This window comes from Trachurus trachurus (assembly GCF_905171665.1).
Source record: "Trachurus trachurus genome assembly, chromosome: 8".
NCBI lineage: Eukaryota > Metazoa > Chordata > Actinopteri > Carangiformes > Carangidae > Trachurus > Trachurus trachurus.
The window spans coordinates 18,302,101-18,324,149 of NC_139905.1; the positions used below are offsets into that span (position 1 = coordinate 18,302,101).

Genomic DNA, 22,049 nt, shown 5'->3' on the forward strand with positions numbered 1-22,049 from the left:
CTTGCTGTAATCATGTTCCCTACTCCACTCTGGGAGGCAAACATGTGGACGTTAATAAAGGCCTTTGTGTGATCACACGTGGTCTTCTCTGAGGTCTAGGGGAAGTCTTCAGCGAGCTGCTGTAGAGTGCTCTTCCCAAGACCGAGGTGGATTGCGTCGAGGTAGTGCAGAAATCTGGAGCAGGAGGAAAAGAAAACAGCTCAGCGCTTTCTGTGGTACCATTTCAAGAGGCTGCATGCATTTGTGCATAACCTGCTGCGTGCAAGTACACTTTAACACATTTAGTCATAGCCTGTTTGCTATAAAAACAAACAACATAATAAACCGAGACTTAAGAGTCAGTATTTAGACGTCTGCTAAGAGATACTTGACCACATCCTGCCCACAGTTTCAACCAAAGACGTGATGCTGCTGGTTGACCGAAAAACTACAGTAACCATGGTTTGTGCAGTACTCACCTCCGTTTAATCTTGCCCTGCTCTTTGAGCTGCTCTGATCTGCAGATGGTGCGTAGAGCTGGCAGGTAGTCCAGAGCAGCTGCTGCTCTGTTTCCAAGAGTACCACCCACTCCTCTCAGCATCAGACTCTCCATCACTTCTCTCCTCCTCTGGACCAACCTGAAACACATCGATACACTTAAGCTTTGAACTAACAATTCATTCCTGTGGTTTGAAGATTAAACAGAAAACGGGGCCTAACATTAGATACTAATACTGAGACTCACTGTGGTTCGCAGGGCCCGTCCTGGGTGAAGCTGTAACCTTCAAGATGAGGGGCCACGGGGAGGGTGAGCTCTGCTGCAGCCTCTTTCCCCAGCTCCCCCTCCAGCTGCTTGGCTTTGTCCCAGGCCTCGGCAGTCGAACTCCGACATTTGCGGAAGCTCAGCGCCTCCACAGCGGCCTGAACCTCCCAGACGTGTTCTTCACCCAGCCACCTCCTTCTGTCAGTCTCAACCCTCGACTCATCCGTCATCCCGTCCTTCACCACTGCACAGAATGACAACGCTCTTCTGTGAATGTCGCCCCCGTCCAGATGAACACGCAAGGAGTCGGTGTAGGACATGTTGTCTAAAAAGTCAGCCATTGATTCAAGGCACTGCGAGACTGGGATGTTTTTCAAGCGCTCCTCAGGAGTCAGTGTCTTCTTTTTCACCATTTCTGGAACTACTGTCTCTTTGGCTTCCTCCTTCGCCTGAGGAACACCCTGCGGCTTGCAGAGGGACACAAAACTTTCTTCTGAATCAGAGTCCGAGTTAAGTCCACCCTGGTCGGGTAGACAGTGTCTTCTCTTGTTTTTCCTCATTCTGTTGGAAACTTTAACCGGGCTGCCGTCGTCTGAGCAATCTGCCGACTCTGCTGCGTGAAGTAACCTGGCGTGAGCTGGCAGCGTGTTGGGCTGCACGCAGGTGGACGACGGCTGCTCCTTGGGATTAACCGGGAGACGCTCTTGTGATTCAGGTTTGCGGATGGAGGTAGTCAACCGTGTGAGGGGTAGAGGTAGGAGGGTCTCCATGTTGGAACGGAGTAGGTCCACTCCTCCTCGTCTACTTTCCGTCAGCAGCCTCCAGCAAACTGCCTCCTCCCCCAGACTCTGCTTCTGTTAACGACACATACCACAAAATAGCTCACAAATACTCTATGAACCAACTAAGAATCATGATCATGGTGCCCCTGCTCTTGTTTCGGGCTCGTCGTGTATGTCGTAGATGAGCAGCTCACCCTGAGCAGATCCCAGATGTCTCTCTCAGGTTCGATATTCAAGAGGCCCAGTTTGTTCTCAGTGCAGCCGGTGTCACAGAGAGGGAGGGTGGACGGGACAGTCACTGCATGCACCGACATTTCTGCTGCCTCTCCATCAGTCTCTGGCTTCAGTTCAGCTTTGAGTGAACAAGAGAGTTAAAAACAGTAAATACATATGAAAGGGTACCTCTGGTCTAGTTTATGCACCTTCACAAAACATTAACATTTTCCACGACAACATGAAAAATGCAGTTATATACAAAGCAGCTTTTGCAAAGCTCCTCTGCTTACCATTTTTGTCGGTGTGCATCAGCGGCCTGTTCGTGCAGCGGCCCCCAGCACTGCGGGTCCAGAACTGCAGCTGCAGTAAACTCTGCCTGATGTCGCAGCCATTAAGTCTGAGCAGAGAGCTGATGTCTGATTGGTCCGTCCTCATGTCCTCAGCCAGACACAGCAGCTGCAGATAGCTGCCCACATTTAACTGTACCAGAGACAGATTAGGACAGATGAATACCTGATCGAAATCATTATGTACAAAACCTTTTATCGTCACAAACTCAAGCAGCAACAAAGAGCTAATAACAGCTCAGAGTAATAACAGTGAAAGTCAGCCATGCAGGTTCAGATGTATGTTATGTAGGTCCTTCACTCACCACTGATGGTGTTTTGAAATGGATCTCTTCAAAGCAGCCATCGAACATGCTGCTGAAGGCAGGATCTGGAAAACACACATTTGATTTGAACTCACAAACCAAAACACAGAATATAGGTATGATCACGAACAGCGGTAAAACCATTGGCCACTCACCACTGGTCGTGAGGATGACAGGCCTTTTGGTAGTGGTCATGAATGTCTTGATGGCAGCGAGGAACCCAGAGTCATCGTCAAAAATAACATCCACTTCCTCAAACAAGATAAGAGAAGTGGCTGTCTTCTTGCTCTGCTCCTCACTGTTGTCTTTAGAGGTGGCAGCTGTGGCTGATTTGACTGCAACATCTTTAGTCTTGTTGGTACCTTCATTATTTGCTCTCACAACTTTCTTGGAAGCAGCTATATATGAAAAAATGAGGGGGAGAGAGAAAAACATGGAAAATTCATTGTTATTAAAGTTCTGATGAAAATGTTTGATGGGTAGTATCATTATGAAATAGGAAATCTGACACTCTGGAAGTGCAGTTACCCGTTTGTTCATTCTTCTTTGTGTGCGGTGGATCCTTGTTGGTGGGTCGACCCATTTTGAAGAAGTTGGCTAAAGAGGTGGGAGCCAGGTTGCCTTTCTTAGCTCCTCTTGGGGACTGTGGATGTTTCCTGGGAGAGGAAACCACCCGGCGAGGAGAGTTAATCTTTCCTGATGGATGAAGAAAAAAGAAAAAAAGAAAATCAGTTCATCTTGTAACACCTCATCCTGTCCGGAGAAAAGAAAGAAACAGAGCACCACGTGTCGGCTGCGTACGTACTGGGAGAGGTTCCCGGCCTGACGGCGCCAGCGCTGCTGCTCGTGCTGTAGCTGTTGAAGTAGGTGGGTTTGTGGGCGTTGACCCCCTGACTGTCCACCTGGTGCGACTGAGTAGCTTCCCTCAGCTGAGACAGAATTAAGCGGCCGCTCCGCTGAGATGAAGCGTTCACCTCAAACACCTTGAGAGACCAGAGGGAATTTAGCGGTAATGTCTATCACCATATTACATTCTGTTTTTATTGTTTCTGTTTCCTGTTTTATGTAAAGCACTTTGTGAGTTTGTGCTGTGAAAAGTGCTGTATAAATAAAGAATTATTATTATTACAAATTTGACATATCAGGTGTTTGTACCTTGAAGCCCAGCTCCTGGGCACAAGCATAGACAGCAGCCGTCTTCCCTACTCCTGTGGGTCCTGTGATCAGCATCGTATTACACAACATGTCCTCTCCATCCTGGGAGTCCTCCTCTCCACAGTCCCAGTCAGAGTCTGAACACAGAGGGCCATCATACAGTTCATCAAAATAAACATGGATGTGACAAATTATGAAGAGAAAGTAAGATTGGTACGTGTCTAATCTCTCACCATTGCTTCCTTCCTCTTGTTTCTTGTCTTTCTGCTTTTTTCTCTCTTCTCGATCTGCACGGAGTTTCCATTCCTTCAGCCAACTGTCCGAGGAAAAACGGGAACATGAAACACTTGTGGTACGCTAAGAATAGCCGACGATTACACCAAACCCAAGTGGTGAACATTTTGGGGAAAACCATATGAAACAAATAGTGCCTATCATTTTTTATAGAGTGCAGGGAAGATAGTTTTGCTGTGATCTCTCACCTGTGCAGCCTCCGAACTGAAGCAGTGTTGCCTATGATGTCACTGGAGTGCTGGGGCTGATATTTGTCCGTCCACAACACGTCCTCCTTCACCACATCTGTGGAGCAAAATGCACCAAATGTTTGTTTTTCAGGGATTAAAGTGAGGATTTAAATGTGAGGGAACAAGTTATCTTCGATTACACCTTAAAGGATTTGAGCATTTCTAAGCATCCTGATAAAAAGTTGTTATGCCAGACAGACAGTATAGGAGCTGTCCGCCGCCCGGTGGTCTACATGAGAACTGCACATTGTTGTGATTGCAAGAAAGCAGGTTTATATTTAGGACTTCAAACCAAACACTTTTTTAAAACTTTTGCCCACACCTCACTCTGAAACCAGTGCATTTGTAACAAAATACTTAAAAGAAAAGAATGAAATGTTGAAGCTAGGAGTAAAAATTCTTCTTTTATTACAAACTTGCTTTGATATGAGCCAATTAATTTCTGTTCCACTGTCACCTAATTTGATCATTTCTATCCTCTGTGATTTTACTGATGTCATTCTGCCAGGCATTGTATTTTTGCTCTCTCACCTTTTTTCACCGTGTCTTCTCCCAGAATTGAGTCATCCAGCACAACCACAGAGTCGTCCTCGGACAGGGTGGGGGCAGTTTTGTTAGAAGGCTTATCTTTCTCTTTCTCCTCCTCCGCCAGCTTGGACCTCTGCGTTCTTCTTGGACGACCTCTTCTTCTCGTTGTCTCTGGCTCAGGTGTGGAAATGTTCTCCTCTGAACGGACGCCCCGCTGCTTCTTAGCAACCTTTGCCGTCTTCCCTCCTTCATCATCCATCCTCTTTCTCTTCCCTCCGATTGGTTCAGCAGGCAGCGATGTGCCTGAGACTCTGGTTTGATCTTGTTCTAATTGGTAACATACAGCGATACAGGATGATTTTAAATTAAAAAACTTTTACGCACTTAGAAATCTGCCCCAATATTCATGGTTTGAGGGCAGCTGAGGTATTTTAACATCCTTGTAAAGTATCTGTATACACACACAAACACACAACTGTTCATATCAGCATCCAAGTGCAATAAGTGCTTGTCCAACCAACCTGAGGCTGTGCAGTGCTGCTGCTGGTGCTCAGTGCGTCTCTTCAGGAAGCGACTGATGAACATCTGGACAGGGAACGGCGGATTGGAGGTTTTGACCTCCTCTGTGAGAAGCTGACGATCACTTTCAGAGATCTCAGGTCTCCAGCCCGAACCCTACAAAGGACAAATACTTTTATTCAATGGTGTGCTGGCTGTTAAACTCTATTGTAGCTCTGCTGAGCATATTTCCTCATAATATCTGTTTTTGAACAGATTTCCAATGAACAATCCATGAAAAATTACAAACACATTGGGCAGAAATAAGTATTCATTTTGCTTATATTGTGAGCCATTTAAAATACTTAACAAGTGGAGACGTGGTAGTTGTTCTTAGGGAGCAACTATGATAGACATGCAACCTGTGTGTTGGTCTGTAGAGGACGATAAACACTGGTCATTTTCACATACCCTTTCACAGGAGGCTCTACGGGCCGGTTCAGTCCTCCAACAGAAGGAGCCACTAGCAGACGGAAAAGAGCTGGATGTTTGGTTCCCAAGCTCTTTCAGACGATGCAGTGATGGAGATTCGGGCCAGGGTAAACTCCACAGAGGGCAATCTGTCAATTCACAACAAACAAGTTTCACCACGACTCTCTTGCAGTAACTTGAGAATTAAGTAGCTAATCCAAATGAAATGAAAGTCACAATATGTGTATTTCTACGAGAGATCAACCCACCGTTTGGTGGTTGCATCGTGTGCGTAACTAGTTGAAAGGAGGAACAGGAGAGGGAGTACGCCTCTTTGGTGGCAGCGGTCTTGGCTATCTGCTTCCTGAAGGATTCGGGCAGACCGCTCTTCAAGAACTCCCTGCGCGCCCTGAACTGCTCATCGTCCTGGGAGTTTTCAGAGCCCTCGCGACTGCTCTCGTCAAAGATGGAAATCACCGCAGACACCTTACGAGCAGTCTTCTCGTGGCCCAGCGAGGCCAATTTAGAGCCTGGAAAAATCAAAATACAGCAGCTTTAGTTGAGGTTTCAGAGGATAACAAGATGATGAACAGTGAATAGAGATTTAGAGCGGGACAGACAACCTGGGACAGCCTTGGTCTCTTTGCCCCCTGGTGCGGCTTTGCCCAGGACGTCATTTAGACTTCGTACTGGCTTCTGGGTTTTACTCTTCTCTGAGGCCGTCTGAGGAGTGGTAGCCTCAACGTCCTCCAGGCAGATGACCGAGTCCTGACAAAACAAACACATTTTTCATTTGAATTCACAAGAAGTTTACTGGCAGAGAGAATTAAATTACTGACTGAATAAACAAATACCGGTACATCTTTTGGTTGTGTAAAACGATTCATAAAATATTCTTCACTTAGTTGTAACAAAATTCTGCCACCAAAAGTACAGCAAGTGTTTTACATTGATGGAAGTTGAAAATATGGAGTAATTCTAATTTGTGTTAAAATCTTTTTTTTTTGTCCTGCATCATGCTTTACTTTTTCGAATAACACTTTGTTTCATAAACAACACACACTGTTATGAGTTTGTTTAATGTATCTGCATCTTTATTTCTGTTTGACGTTGGCCTCATTGGTAGGTTTGCCTTATGGTCTTTATTGTGCCTCACTAAATTGCTGGGAATTCAACTGTGGACTATATTAGCTTGCAAATTTTGATTTATAAGCTGTATTTGTCACAGTAATTCACAAGGCAGCCTATAAAAGCTTGAATGTTTTATGATGTGAACAGGCTCGCTGTGTATTAAAGAACTCAGCTGCAATCACATGTTATGCATAAAATGCCTGTGTGTTATTGTGGGTGAGCAAGGAGTCCATGGGCCTCTCTTTTTTTCAGAGGAGAATGGGATCACAGTCAACTGACAGCTGTCGGCCCACAAGGACCATTAATGAACTTGTTTATCTTACTGTACCTCATTTTCACAGTAGCTCCTCTTGACAGCCGCCTCATTTCGTGACGAACGCCTTATGCTGCCTTTTTCCTCAGCGCTGGTTTTCTTACTCTGCTGTATCACTTTTGCTTTCTCCACCAACTTCTTTGCCTGCTTCCTTTTCTTAGACTCACTGGATGTCTGAAATCAGAAAGTAAGTCACCATCCTCAGTTATGATCATGTTTACACAGTTTTTCTTGGTTGTTCTGGAAAACAAACTGATTAAATTTAGAATTAGTAAAAACATATCATACTCACTTTAACGGCTATAGATGTGTTAATGTCACTTCCACTTCCTGCTTTGGACACGGGGACATTTCTGTGGATTCTTTTAAATTTAATCCTTGTGGAAATGAAAAACATTTAATTACAATAGGAACAAGATAGGCAACAATAAAAAGAAGCTTAACACATACACACTCTGTTGCCAATCTATAAAAAGGTACAATCCAATTCACTCAAATGCAACAATCTGGCAGTAAATACGATCATCTTCAGTTTTTTTGAGGTGTTGAAACAAAATCATGATTTGGAGCATAAGTACAATCTGTAAACTTTAAAATGGATGCATTATGTTTTGTTTTCTGTTTGTTTGTTTTTGTAAACTGTACAAACTGTAGACTTTAAATTGCATGCATTATGTTTTTATCTTGTCTGTATTGCCTTTTACTGTACCTGTGAGTGGGCTGCACTTTGTGCATGAAAGGTGCTATATAAATAAACTATTATCATTATTATTATTATTATTATTAGTAGTATTATTATTATAAGTGCTACTGAACTGTGATTTAATACACCGACTACTATGGTAGTTCTGTTATTTAAATGAGGGTAAGATACTAAATTATCATACAGGTGAATCAACTTTCCATAGTATGGGTAGAGGAACTAAATCATAAATTTACCTGATTGGACTTTCTTCTTCGTCAGGGGGGCAAACCATCTCTGCTATAAAGACTCCATGTTTGGACCTCCGGGTCTTTGGGGTGGACATCGTCACAGGGCTCTCGGGTGAAGCAGCATCTTTTGACTTGTTTTGTTTCCTCGTACTCCTGACAGGACTTTCTTGCGTAATTTCGGTCGTTTGCCTGACTACAGCTTCTCTTCTGGATCTTCTCACAGCTGGGACGGAGGGCTCCTCTTCTTTATCTTCAGCGTTAACACTCGTGGGCCCGGTTTCTTCTGCCGGGGCAGCAGCGGGCGAGGTGGTTACTGCCAAGTTTTCTTTTTTAGCTTTCTTTCTGCTTTTTCTCGCCGGTTTCTTTTTAGTTACATTGTTTTCCTCAGAGGCAGCGGGGAGTTGCTCGACAGGGGGAGGAATTACACCGTCCTCCTCAGTAACCTTGTCCGCAGCATCTAAATTCTTCTCTTCAGGTTGCTTTTGTTTGGGCTGACTCTTCCCAGGTTTGGTTTTGGACCCATCCAGGCTGGCCTGTTTGAAGGCAGCCATGAACTGCTTCTTCTCCGCCACGCTGCACTTTGGCGTGGATTCACTCTCAAGCACAGACAGCTCCAGATCCTCCTCTTGAAGAACCACGTTGGATTTCCTTTTGACTGGCTGCGGTCCAGTTTCTGTCTGAGGAGACACGACTACGTCTGCGGGGCTCATTGCCCCTTTTCTCTTGTTGAAGATGGACGCCACCTTCCCCGCAGCCTTGGCCGGTTCCTGTTTGGGCGACACTACATGCACCTCAGCCTGGATGGTGACCATACGGGGCGAGACTTGGAGCGGCGGCTCTGCAGAACCCACGTTTTCCAGCCGGTCGGTGTCCACCTCCTCTGCTGCCGCTGTGATTTTACTTTCCTCTTCGCTGTGCTGTTCATCATCCATGTCCTCACCATCCTTGTCCTGACTCTGACTTCGCACAAAATCCTCAAAGGAGATTGTCACTGTGCTGTTGTTTAACTGTGAGGCATCACCCACGTTAACCTCCATGCTGACATCACACAAGGAGGTCTCTTTCTCTTTCTCCTTCTCCTCTGGTTCTGACTCTGGTTGCTTCGCCTCCTGTTGACTCCTCTTCCTGGAATTTCGTGAGGCAGTTTTAACCTGTTTTTCTTTATCTTTCACAGGTACAGCTGCAGAGGAGGGAGCGCTCTTCGGCTCTGGTTTAGGTTTGGCATTGCTCTCACATCTGGATCCTTCTTCATGGTGTTCATCTTTGTCGGCCTGCTCAACATCCTCAGGCACAGTGGGACTCTTCTCTGATATTTCGGCCGTCACAGACGCCTCAGAGTCAGCACTAAGCTGGGCCAGCAGAGCTGCTGTATCGCTGCCAAGGACGCCGCAGCTGCTCGTCACCTCTGCTCCTGACTCTTTGCTCTCATGTGGGTCTTCAACAATCAGGCAGCTCTCGTCCCCTGTGGATCTGACAGCTTCAGGTACAAGTTTCCTTGCAGCTTTGACAGCTTTTCTGCCCCGTTTCTGAGGTGGTTGTTTCCCTGCTGCGACGAGTTTTTCTGCAGACTGAGATGTCTGACAGTTTTCTTTAGCCTGTTCTGGTGAGCTGGTCTTTTCTTTTGAGGATGGAGCCATCCGACTAAAGTAGCTCATGATGTTGTTGGAGCGAGGAGGGGAAAAGGGTTTCTCCACAGGCTTGGCCACAGGAGAGAAATAGTTAGTGATTGTCTTAACCACAGGACTTCCACCATCTTTGCGAGATTTCTTGCAAGGCTGTAAAAGAAGTGGCAAAGTTTATAAAACATGAGCTTTTTAAGTATTATTACAGCCTTTATTTAACCACACAAAAGTCTGGTTAAGATTAAAAATATCTTTTTCAGGAGTGGTTTAGCCAAGACAGCAGCATTTGCATTGCAAAAACAATACAAAAAGAGAACTACAACTGTCACACCCAATACACAATGCAGTACTAGGTCATGGACAAGAAGTCTGTTATGATGCAATAACTGGACTTCAATTAAATTTTAGGAGGAATTACATTGACCAATAGTACTACTTAACTCCCCCATTGCCATTAGCTTCAACACGTTCAGGTCATTTACAGATTCATCAGAATACATAAAAACAATAGAAAACATAATAGCCCACATCATCTTTTTATAAATACCTGAGTGTCAAAGTCCTCAATGACAGATGCCATAGCCACAACACCAGCCATAATTTGAACAGACCTATAACAAAAACAACAAAAAGATTGTCATGCACACAGCAAGGCACTGAGATTCAGATAAAGCACATTTCCCTATGGGTCAGTGGTCCAAGTCACCTGCAATGTAATCTCATTGTCCCTCCAGCAGTAAGTCCAACAGGGGACATGTTTCTCTCCCCCTCTGTCTTGTCCCTCACATCCACTTTTTATTAGTAGTAAACACGGGTAAAGAGCCATTAAATGAAGAATGGCATTATAACTCTCACAATGCCCTAACAAGTGCTAGTAGGCAGCAGCTGAATACAGTATCACAGTATAATCCAATACTAATTTTAAGTATTTAGTAGTGATAACTATTCACAAAAGTGCAAACATGTATAAAACGCTATTCCTAATCCATTCATTATCTTTTATGAGCCCAAATCATCAATCACCGTGTTTGACAGTGTTGACAGTGTAAACATTACACAGTCCTGTACAGTACAGAGTAGTGTCAGATATTATTAATACCACATTATGCACAAGAGGACGAGAGAAGCAACGTCAGTATGAAATACTTATACACAGTAAAGTGAATATTATTAGGTTATAATATAAGACAAGGGTCAGACACAGCACCTAAGATGAAACATATTATATCTGATGTTGGCGCTCAGCTGCTCCTCCAGCTCGGAGCAACATGTCAGACAGGCAACAAGAAAAACAAAGGTCGAGGAAAACACTCACCGACAATGTTGAACCGGCGACTTTGCTGAAGGTCCAGAGACGGTCTTCGTGCCTTTTTTTTACTCACTTACTCGAGCGTGTGAATTATAAATAACAGAGGTAAAACTCATTGTGAGAGGCGGACAGCTGTTTCATGGCCACCAGGTTTATAAACTCAACTGTAAAACAACAAGCTAGCAGACTTCGCTCGGCGCTACTTTCACCGCAGCTCCGCTCCTCACTGGTCCCAGAAGTGGCCGAAACATCTCCCACATGTCAGCCACAGTTTACGGACACGGAGCAGAGAGGGTTATACAGATGGTATCCAAGTTACTCCGAGGAGAAATTCAAAATACATGTTTCTTTACGGGAGTCGCTCATTCAAAAACGCGCCAGATTGGTCGTGAATGAAGAGCGCCAAATACACGCGACCTTTGGCATCACTGGCTTCCACCAATCACAGGGAAGAGAAGGGCCTACGTCATCCGCTGACGTATTTCGACCACAACAAAGATGGCGGCCGCGTGGTCGTGGTCAAGGGAGAGGAAAAACTGACAGCGACCTCCACTGGCGGCGCTACTTCAACACGAGACGCTCTCAAGTCACAGGTTTGATAAACTTCGGCACCACAAACAGTGTGTGACACATGCACTTTACATAAGAAGACATTTTTGCCAAGTTAGATGTAAATTAGCTATTTTCAGTAACTGCGACTGTTTTAGCCTAACGTTACCTTACTGTGGCAAACACCAGTTAGGCTATGTCATGATTTTTTATATAGGCTATATTATATTCTCGACATTAGCAGATCTTCACATTAGAGAAAACGGAAACCCTTGATATTTTATCATTATTTCAGAGTAGCCTACAGACCGGCACATTTTTTACAGGTGCAGGCAGACGTTGCTATGTAGATACCTGCCCATGCCTATTCACAAGCTGCATTGTCAGAACAGATACTACTATGTCATCAGAATCTACCAGCCTTAGACGATGGGCTACTTGACAAAATTAATTACCTAACAGTTCGCAACAAGGCCCACTGCTTCAACATAGAGGACAAACAGAAGAAAAAACTTCCATAAGAGGAGTGGAAGAGGAGGAAGTAGGCTAGGAGCTCATATAGACCGAATGTTGCAAGTTGTTCTACAATAACCTGATGAACCAATGCCACCATCTATGAAGGCTGCAGCGAGCATGACTTCACTTTCACCCTACAGTGAGTTTGACATTAGTAGACAAAAAGGTTTTAGTTCATCGAAAATATTACACATGTGCATTGTTATTGTTGTCATCAATTACAGCATTTATGTTTTCAGTGAGTGAAGTTGCCCTCTCAGAGTAGGCTACTGGAGCACAGGTTGGGCTCAGGGAGAACAACCAAGCAGCAGGTTCTGACATCACCTCTGGGGTTGGCAGCATTTGTTCAAGAGTAGAATCCCTCTGAAAGATGTAGGTGGGTTTTTTCCCCACACACAAAGTGAAGATTGAAACCCAACGCAGATACTCTTTATAAACATCACAGGTGTAGTAGCACATTAAAGCAGCATAGAAAAGTATCCAACACTGTTCTCAAATCGTTCATGGATACTGTAAAAATATATCCAGTGGGATAATGAATTTGAACTGTTCATATTTTATGTTCTGGTGATAATATTCAATGTTATGGGCTTAGCTGTACCCAACAATAAATAAGGTTCTTAGTTTTTTCGAAGTCATTAAGCTAAATGGTCAATCAACACATCATCTCAGCTCATATAATAACAAGGCAAAGCCCTCAGCCATAAAACAGGCTTTAATTGTTATTTATTCATTCTGAAATGTAATAGTAGGCATTATTTTCCACGTCTTCACCACTTGACTAAGGCAAAAAACAAATATACACATATCAGTCATAATCAATTATCAAAATAGTTCCTGATGGTTTTTCTGGTGGCCATCTTACAGTAAGACACCGCTGTAGAGGTAAATTTGACTAACCCTCTCCACCAGCCAGTGGTTTTCAGGACTCTGTCTCTCATTATTCTCTGACTTCCTGTTTTATTTTGATGTCAGTATTCAGCTATCACTGTCACACTCCATCGTTCTTTTCCACCAGTAACACCACACCTGTCCCTATAAACCTGTCTTTCTTCTTTGCCAGACTGTCAGTGCACAGTGTGCTTTGTTCTCATGTTTTGTCCTAGTGTTGCCAGAAAGTGTATGACTTGGTTTTGCTTCACCATTTTTGGGGATTTCTGCTTTGCTTCTTTGGATTTGTTTGGCTGATATCGGACTGCTTTCCTGTGTAAGATCCTGTCTGTGTGTGTGTGTGTGTGTGTGTGTGTGTGTGTGTGTGTGTGTGTGTGTGTGTGTGTGTGTGTGTGTGTGTGTGTGTGTGTGTGTGTGTGTGTGTGTGAGTGAGTCCACTCTGCTAGTCTCTGGCCCTGTTTACAGTCTAGCACCACCCTCAAACCTCTTGAATAGTCCCAAAGGTCGTCCTACACCCAACATATTTCTCTTCGGCAACACAGGTGTCTAGTAGGATTAGGTCGCTCTCCAGCTCTCATAAGTTCAGCTCCACTGTTGCTCACTGTTGCTGATTTGGAAATTTAAGTCAGTTTCTTTCATACTGTCACTGTCAGGACAACAGAAACAGACAAATTGTCATTGAAAACAATGGATAATATACCTGCTGTTTCCACCTCTGGTAAGTGAGCTTTTGTTCATTTGTCCAACACTCAGTTAGTAATGCTTTTGTGCAACATCTTTTTTGGGTAGGTTTTTATTTTTATTGGACAGGACAGTGTAGAGAGACAAGAAATCAGAGAGAGATAGGAGAATCACATGCAGTAAAGATTGTCGCGGTCAGGGGTCAAACCGGTGATTGACAGGTTTAGGGGTTAACAATGTTCAAATGGGGTGTGATCTAGCCACTAAACCAAACGAGCACCCCTCCTGTGCAACATCTTAGGGAATTTATATTCATAATTTAATTGTTATTCTATTTGACTATTGTTATACTATGTTATTCTATTCAGTCACGCATGAAGTGATGAAACAGTGTATGTAGGCTAAATCTAATGTCTCTGCTTAAACTTTTAAATTCATGTCAAACATATTTTAAGTTTGATACAAATTCTGAATACAAATTTAAGCTGCTGTTTTTGTCCATGAGCGCACATGGTTGTAGGCCTAAATAATGTGCCAAGTGATTCTTGCCTTGCACATATAGTAATTCAATACAGCAGTTGATTCTACAGAAAGAGCATTTGTACAGTTTTATATTATGCACCTTTGTGAAGAATACTGCATTTCTCTTACAGGGCAACCTCACCACTCTGCAGAGTTGAGGATTGTGCTGATTGGTGGAAAAGAAATACATGGTGACCCCAGTAATAAAAGTGCAACTGGCAACATCATACTGGGTAAAAGTGTTTTTGAGACCGACAGAAGAACTGCCCAGAGTGTTGTGGGGCATCAGGAGGTACATGGTAGAAAAGTCACTGTGGTGGACACTCCAGGCTGGTGGTGGCACTATCCCCTGGAAAATACCCCAAAGTTGGACCAGATAGAAATCACAAACAGCGTCCATCTGTGCGCCCCAGGGCCTCACGCTTTTCTTCTAGTTATTTCTGTTGGTTTATTTTTTCCTGAGATCTTCAGACACTCCCTAGAAGAGCACTTGAAACTTTTTCAAGAAGGAGTGTTTAAGCACACAATTGTGCTCTTTACTGCAGATTCTCCATGTCATGAGGAAAATATAAAACAAATCAGTGATTTGCCAGCACTGCAGTGGGTTCTGGCACAATGTGGAAACCGACAACATGTTCTCAACATCAATGACAAGGATGGCACTCAAGTCATGAAGCTTTTTGAAAAAATTGAGGCAATGGTTGAAGAAAATGCTGGTGGCTGCTTCTCCATTGACAGAGCTGCTGGGAATGCTCTGAGACAGGAAATACAAGGAATGACTGAGAGAGCGTCAAAGAGATCTGATGAAGTACAGGCACAAAGGAGGGACCTCAGAGCTCTGATTGAAGGTAAAGAGTTGTTTATTTAATGTGGAAAAATACTATTATAATGTATATAATTATACAAGTCTGATTTAATTTTTTACTCCATTTCCACAGGTGGTAAAACTCCCCCGACACAGATTGGTGATGGTTGGTGCACAGGGCTCTGCCAAGAGCTCAGCAGGAAACTGCATTCTGGGAAAAAAGGCATTTACTGTTCAAGTCAGATTAAGAACAACAAGGTGTTGTGAAATAAGCCACAGCATGGTGGCAGGGAGGAAGCTCACAGTGGTAGATTCTCCTGGTTGGTTTTACAACCACACGCTTCAGGACACCTGTAAGAGAGACAAACTTGAAATAGAGAACAGCACGAACCTGTGTCCTCCAGGACCCCATGCTGTGCTCCTCATGGTCGGCCTGGCATCTGCTTTCAACAAATCATACCAGAGGTCTGTCCAGGAGCACATGAGTCTGTTCATAGACGACATCTGGAAACACACAGTCGTTGTGTTCACTAGAGGTGAATGGCTGGGAGGGAAGACTGTGGAGGAACGTATAGAGAGTGAGGAAGGTCTGCAGTGGCTCGTGGAGAAGTGTGGCAACAGGTATCATGTCCTGAGCGACATGAAACACAGTGATGAGACGCAGGTAAAAGAGCTCCTCGAGAAGATTGAAGAGATGTGGGCAGGAAATAAAGATCCTCACTATGAAGTCAATGTGCAGCGTGCAGAGGCAATAGAGGCAGGGAAAGAGGCTGAAGACAAGATGGCTCAGAGGATGAGACAGATAACTCAAAGACAATCAAGAATACTAAAAGAGTTGTTTAAAGGTAATAACAAAAATCACATTATTTAAAATAGATTTATTTGTTTGTCTGTTTTTATTATGATGAAAATATAAGAATTATCTCCAGGAGAGACGTGGCCGATGACTGACCTGAGAGTCGTGCTTGTTGGCAGAAAAGAGTCTGGGAAGAGTATGGCAGGAAACACAATCCTTTTTAAGGATGTATTTGACACATGTTGGATGAAAAAGGTAATACTACACTACCACAGCTGAAACAACAGAGGGTGCAACAACCTTTGCTTTGTCAGGTCTGTTTTAAACGTTGTACTTTCTCATTTTGTTTCCTTTTGGTAGGAGTTCCAACATAAGAGAGAAACCAGGACATGTGTAAAACACCAGACAAATGTTGCTGGAGTAAACATCACAGTTGTCGAGACACCAGGCTGGCTTACTGATGCCACGATGCCACCTGACTGGCTGAAAGATGAAGTTGTGCGTGGTGTCTCCTTGTGTGCTCCTGGCCCTCACGTTTTTCTCCTGGTTGTTCCCATTTCCAAACCCTTCATGGAAGAAGATCGTAAAGCAGTGGTTGAGCTCCTGAAGCCATTTGGTGAGACAGTCTGGAGATACTGCACGGTCCTGTTCACCTGGGGTGACTGGCTCAACAAAACACCCATTGAGCATCACATTGCTGGAGAAGGAAAGCCCCTCCAGTGGCTCGTGGAAAAGTGTCAGAACAGATACCATGTTGTCAACATCTATAGACGTTTTCCGGGAGAGCTGTTCGACAAAATGAACGCATTAAAAATGCGTAACAAGGGCCACTGCTTCAGTGCAGGACAGACAGACAAGGACAAACAGAAGAAAAAACGGAAACTTCCCTGGCAAGTTAAACAGTCTGAGCTGACTGAGGAGGAGTGGAACAGGAGGGAGCAGGAGCTCATAGACCGGGTGTTGAAAGCTGTTCAACAAGAACCCAATGAACCGATGCCACCGCCTGTGAAGACGGCAGCGAGCATGGATGGATTCTGCGTTCCAAGCAGTACGTGCATTTGAAATATGACATATGCGCATTGTTGTTGTTAGGAATTGCAGCATTCATCTCCTGTTTTGTTGTTGTTTGTTTTTCAGTGAGTGCAGGTGCTCCCTCAGAGTATGGGGGCACATTTTGGACACTGAGAGGCCGAACCATGGTGTCTGAATGGCTGAACAACCGGGTGACTGATTCTGACATCACCTCTGGGTTCGGTAGCATCAGTGCAGCAGCCAGTTACATGGAGAACCTGGATGAGATCCCTCTGATGGATGAAAATCACCAACCGAGTTGTTTTTTTCCCACACACAAAATTAAGATTACAACCCGACGCAGATACTCTTTTTAAACACAACACATATAGCACAAAGGAATGAAGTATCCAACATAAAAGGACTGTTTTTAGAACATTCATTAATATTGTAAAAAAAAAAATATATATATATATCCAATGGGATCATAAGTTTGAACTGTGTAGGCTATAATTCATATTCTGGTGATTTTATAAAGCATTATAGGGATACATGAAATAACTGAATGATGTAATCGTGTTGATACAGTGACAATAATGCAATAATACAACTATTGTTTACTGTATGTATGTAAAAATGTGCTCTTTCAAATTAGGCTTGAAAAGCCAACTGAAAATACCAGAAAATTATGAATAAAAAACGATGACGTAATCTAAAATTGATTTTTACTTGCAAATAGATTGCAATCATTGATCTGTTTTTAAATATTTTATAATTATTTTGATCATTTTAAGAATATTTGCCACTTCATTTTTTTTTGTTAATCATTAATTGATTAATTAACACATTGTCTCAGCTCATAGCATATAGAATAAGAATGCATCAGCCAAAAACAGACTAACTGCTTTAATTGTTGTTCATTCTGAAACTTAATATTCTCCATGTCTTCACAACTTGACTAAGCCAAAAAAACAAAACAAAAAATCATAATCAGTCATACTCAGTTATAAAAAATAGTTCCCAATGGGTTTTCTGTTGGTCATCTTGAGACATTGCTGTGTAGGTAATCTTGACTAACTCTCTCAACCAGTCTTATAGTTTTCAGGACTCTGTCTCTCGTGATTCTTTGACTTCCTGTTTTATTTCGACATCAGTATTTACTCATGTAGTTTCATCACTTCCTGTCACGTCCCATCGTTCTTCTCCCACTAGTAACACTACACCTGTTTCCTGTAAATCTGCCTGTATTTAAGCCCTTGTGACACACCCATTCTTTGTCAGATTGTCAGTGTTACCAGTGTGCTTTGTTCTCATGTTTTATCCTAATGTTGCCAGAACTAGGTCGAACTCCAGCTCTCATAACTTCAGCTCCACTGCTGCTACCAACTGTTACTGATTTGGAAATTTTAGTCAGTTTATAGTGTCATGACAGTTTTTCAACAGAAACAGACAAGTCAGCATTGTCATTGAAAACAATGGATAATATACCTGCTGTTTACACCTCTGGTAAGGGAACTTTTGTTCATAACACTCTGCTTTTGTGCAACATCTTCTTTGGGGGGTATTTTTTCTATTGGACAGTGTAGAGAGACAAGAAATCAGAGAGAGATAGAAGAACCACATGCAGTAAAGATTGTTGTGGTCGGGGGTCAAACTGGTGCAGGTTTAGGGGATAAAAATGTTAAAATGGGGCTTGCTCTAGCCACTCAACCACCGAGTACCCCTCCTGTGCAACATCTTGTGGAATTTATATTCATAATTTCATTGCTTCTTTAATCGATTTTATTGATTAGTTATTCTATTTGACAGAGATAGTCCAGTCACGTATATCATGAGCAGAAGTGATGAAACGGTGTATGTAGGCCAAATCTAATGTCTCTGCTAAAGCTTTTAAATTCATGTCAAACATATTTTAAGTTCAATATTAATTCTGAATACAAATTTAAGCTGCTGTAATGAGTTAATTTATAAGGAATTCCACGCAAGCACACATGGTTGTAGGCCTAAATAATGTGCCGAGTGATTCTTGCCTTGCACATATCATACAATACAGCAGTTGATTCTACAGAAAGAGCATTTGTACAGTTTTATATTATGCACCTTTGTGACGAATACTGCATTTCTCTTACAGGGCAACCTCACCACTCTGCAGAGTTGAGGATTGTGCTGATTGGTGGAAAAGAAATACGTAGTGGCCAGAGTCATAAAAGTGCAACTGGCAACATCATACTGGGTAAAAGTGTTTTTGAGACCGACAGAAGAACTGCCCAGAGTGTTGTGGGGCATCAGGAGGTACATGGTAGAAAAGTCACTGTGGTGGACACTCCAGGCTGGTGGTGGCACTATGCCCTGGAAAATACCCCAAAGTTGGACCAGATAGAAATCACAAACAGCGTCCATCTGTGCGCCCCAGGGCCTCACGCTTTTCTTCTAGTTATTCCTGTTGGTTTATTTTTTCCTGAGATCTTCAAACACTCCCTAGAAGAGCACTTGAAACTTTTTCAAGAAGGAGTGTTTAAGCACACAATTGTGCTTTTTACTGCTCCATGTTTTGAGGAAAATATTAAACAAATCAGTTATTGGCCAGCACTGCAATGGGTTCTCACACAATGTGGAAACCGACAACATGTTCTCAACATCAATGACAAGGATGGCACTCAAGTCATGAAGCTTTTTGAAAAAATTGAGGCAATGGTTGAAGGAAATGCTGGTGGCTGCTTCTCCATTGACAGAGCTGCTGGGAATGCTCTAAGACAGGAAATACAAGGAATGACTGAGAGAGCGTCAAAGAGATCTGATGAAGTACAGGCACAAAGGAGGGACCTCAGAGCTCTGATTGAAGGTAAAGAGTTGTTTATTTAATGTTTACCATTATGGCAGCACAGTGGTAGCACTGTTGCCTCACAGCAAGAGGGTTCTGGGTCGGACCCACCGGCTGGCTGGGGCCCTTGTTACAATTGGCTATCTGTCACCTGAGTAAATTCTACTACTTAGGAATAGGAATAACACCCTTATGTGTGGAGTTTGCATGTTTTTCCTGTGCATGTGTGGGTTCTCTCTTGGTATTTTGGCTTCCTCCCACGGACCAAAGACATGCAGGTTAGGTTGATTGGCGACTCTAAATTGCAGGCCTAGTGAGGATAAGCAGTATTGAAGATGAATGAATGAAACATATCATTATACAAGCATGAATATTTCTTGACTCTATTTCCACAGGTGGTAAAACTGCCCCGGCACATCTAAGATTGGTGATGGTTGGTGCACAGGGCTCTGCCAAGAGCTCAGCAGGAAACTGCATTCTGGGAAAAAAGGCATTTACTGTTCAAGTCAGATTAAGAACAACAAAGTGTTGTGAAATAAGCCACAGCATGGTGGCAGGGAGGAAGCTCACAGTGGTAGATTCTCCTGGTTGTTTTACAACCACACGCTTCAGGACACCTGTAAGAGAGACAAACTTGAAATAGAGAACAGCACCAACCTGTGTCCTCCAGGACCCCATGCTGTGCTCCTCATGGTCGGCCTGGCATCTGCTTTCAACAAATCATACCAGAGGTCCGTCCAGGAGCACATGAGTCTGTTCACAGACGACATCTGGAAACACACAGTCGTTGTGTTCACTAGAGGTGAATGGCTGGGAGGGAAGACTGTGGAGGAACGTATAGAGAGTGAGGAAGGTCTGCAGTGGCTCGTGGAGAAGTGTGGCAACAGGTATCATGTCCTGAGCGACATGAAACACAGTGATGAGACGCAGGTAAAAGAGCTCCTCGAGAAGATTGAAGAGATGTGGGCAGGAAATAAAGATCCTCACTATGAAGTCAATGTGCAGCGTGCAGAGGCAATAGAGGCAGGGAAAGAGGCTGAAGACAAGATGGCTCAGAGGATGAGACAGATAACTCAAAGACAATCAAGAATACTAAAAGAGTTGTTTAAAGGTAATAACAAAAATCACATTATTTAAAATAGATTTATTTGTTTGTCTGTTTTTATAATGAAAAATATAACAATTTCTCCAGGAGAGACGTGGCCGATGACTGACCTGAGAGTCGTGCTTGTTGGCAGAAAAGAGTCTGGGAAGAGTATGGCAGGAAACACAATCCTTCTTAAGGAGGTATTTGACACAAGTTGGATGAAGAAGGTAATACTACACTACCACAGCTGAAACACTTCAGGAAGAGGGAATAACAACAACCTTTGCTTTGTCAAGTCTGTTTTAAACGTTGTACTTTCTCATTTTGTTTCCTTTTGGTAGGAGTTCCAACATAAGAGAGAAACCAGGACATGTGTAAAACACCAGACAAATGTTGCTGGAGTAAACATCACAGTTGTCGAGACACCAGGCTGGCTTACTGATGCCACGATGCCACCTGACTGGCTGAAAGATGAAGTTGTGCGTGGTGTCTCCTTGTGTGCTCCTGGCCCTCACGTTTTTCTCCTGGTTGTTCCCATTTCCAAATCCTTTATGGAAGAAGATCGTAAAGCAGTGGTTGAGCTCCTGAAGTCATTTGGTGAGACAGTCTGGAGATACTGCACGGTCCTGTTCACCTGGGGTGACTGGCTCAACAAAACATCCATTGAGCATCACATTGCTGGAGAAGGAAAGCCCCTCCAGTGGCTCGTGGAAAAGTGTCAGAACAGATACCATGTTGTCAACATCTATAGACGTTTTCTGGGAGAGCTGTTCGACAAAATGAACGCATTAAAAATGCGTAACAAGGGCCACTGCTTCAGTGCAGGACAGACAGACAAGGACAAACAGAAGAAAAAACTGAAACTTCCCTGGCAAGTTAAACAGTCTGAGCTGACTGAGGAGGAGTGGAACAGGAGGGAGCAGGAGCTCATAGACCGGGTGTTGAAAGCTGTTCAACAAGAACCCAATGAACCGATGCCACCGCCTGTGAAGACGGCAGCGAGCATGGATGGATTCTGCGTTCCAAGCAGTACGTGCATTTGAAATATGACATATGCGCATTGTTGTTGTTAGGAATTACAGCATTCATCTCCTGTTTTGTTGTTGTTTGTTTTTCAGTGAGTGCAGGTGCTCCCTCAGAGTATGGGGGCACATTTTGGACACTGAGAGGCCGAACCATGGTGTCTGAATGGCTGAACAACCGGGTGACTGATTCTGACATCACATCTGGACGTGGCAGCATCCGTGCAGCAGCCAGTTACATGGAGAACCTGGATGAGATCCCTCTGATGGATGAAAATCACCAACCAACACATTGTTTCCTTCTAGAAAAAGACAAAGTGAAGTTGGATCATCCTCTCCAGATGAGGGTTTCCATGGACACTGTTGCAACCCGACGCAGATACTCCTTTTAAACACAACAGAATATCCAACACTGTTTTCAAAACCAATATTGGAGAAATATATGCTATGTAAATCTATAGGAAGGAAGGGA

General features: G+C 43.5%; 2 protein-coding genes across 2 annotated transcripts; one reads left to right on the forward strand and one right to left on the reverse strand.

Moving 5' to 3' along the window:
* Nucleotides 1–95: 95 nt before the first annotated feature.
* atad5a (ATPase family AAA domain containing 5a) lies at nucleotides 96–10,972 on the reverse strand (the record flags this gene model as incomplete). The annotated part of the gene is made up of 22 exons (XM_083976811.1): nucleotides 10,883–10,972; nucleotides 10,115–10,178; nucleotides 7,952–9,720; nucleotides 7,305–7,389; nucleotides 7,028–7,186; nucleotides 6,192–6,336; nucleotides 5,838–6,098; nucleotides 5,569–5,717; nucleotides 5,121–5,274; nucleotides 4,603–4,902; nucleotides 4,030–4,126; nucleotides 3,781–3,863; nucleotides 3,548–3,684; nucleotides 3,198–3,375; nucleotides 2,921–3,088; nucleotides 2,548–2,790; nucleotides 2,393–2,457; nucleotides 2,031–2,220; nucleotides 1,719–1,876; nucleotides 725–1,596; nucleotides 459–617; nucleotides 96–174 (listed from the first exon to the last, which is right to left on the reverse strand). The coding sequence occupies exons 2-22, from the start codon at nucleotides 10,163–10,165 to the stop codon at nucleotides 96–98; spliced, it is 5,502 nt and encodes a 1,833-aa protein (XP_083832937.1). The 5' UTR covers nucleotides 10,166–10,178; nucleotides 10,883–10,972.
* Nucleotides 10,252–21,969, forward strand: LOC310990345 (uncharacterized protein; the record flags this gene model as incomplete). Its single annotated transcript, XM_083977691.1, is given in 14 exon segments — nucleotides 10,252–10,255; nucleotides 11,401–11,469; nucleotides 14,167–14,883; nucleotides 14,974–14,989; nucleotides 14,991–15,685; nucleotides 15,770–15,891; nucleotides 15,997–16,684; nucleotides 16,774–16,890; nucleotides 18,779–19,489; nucleotides 19,864–20,055; nucleotides 20,058–20,579; nucleotides 20,661–20,782; nucleotides 20,897–21,584; nucleotides 21,674–21,969. Coding segments are annotated over 14 exon segments (4,959 nt in total).
* Nucleotides 21,970–22,049: the final 80 nt, after the last annotated feature.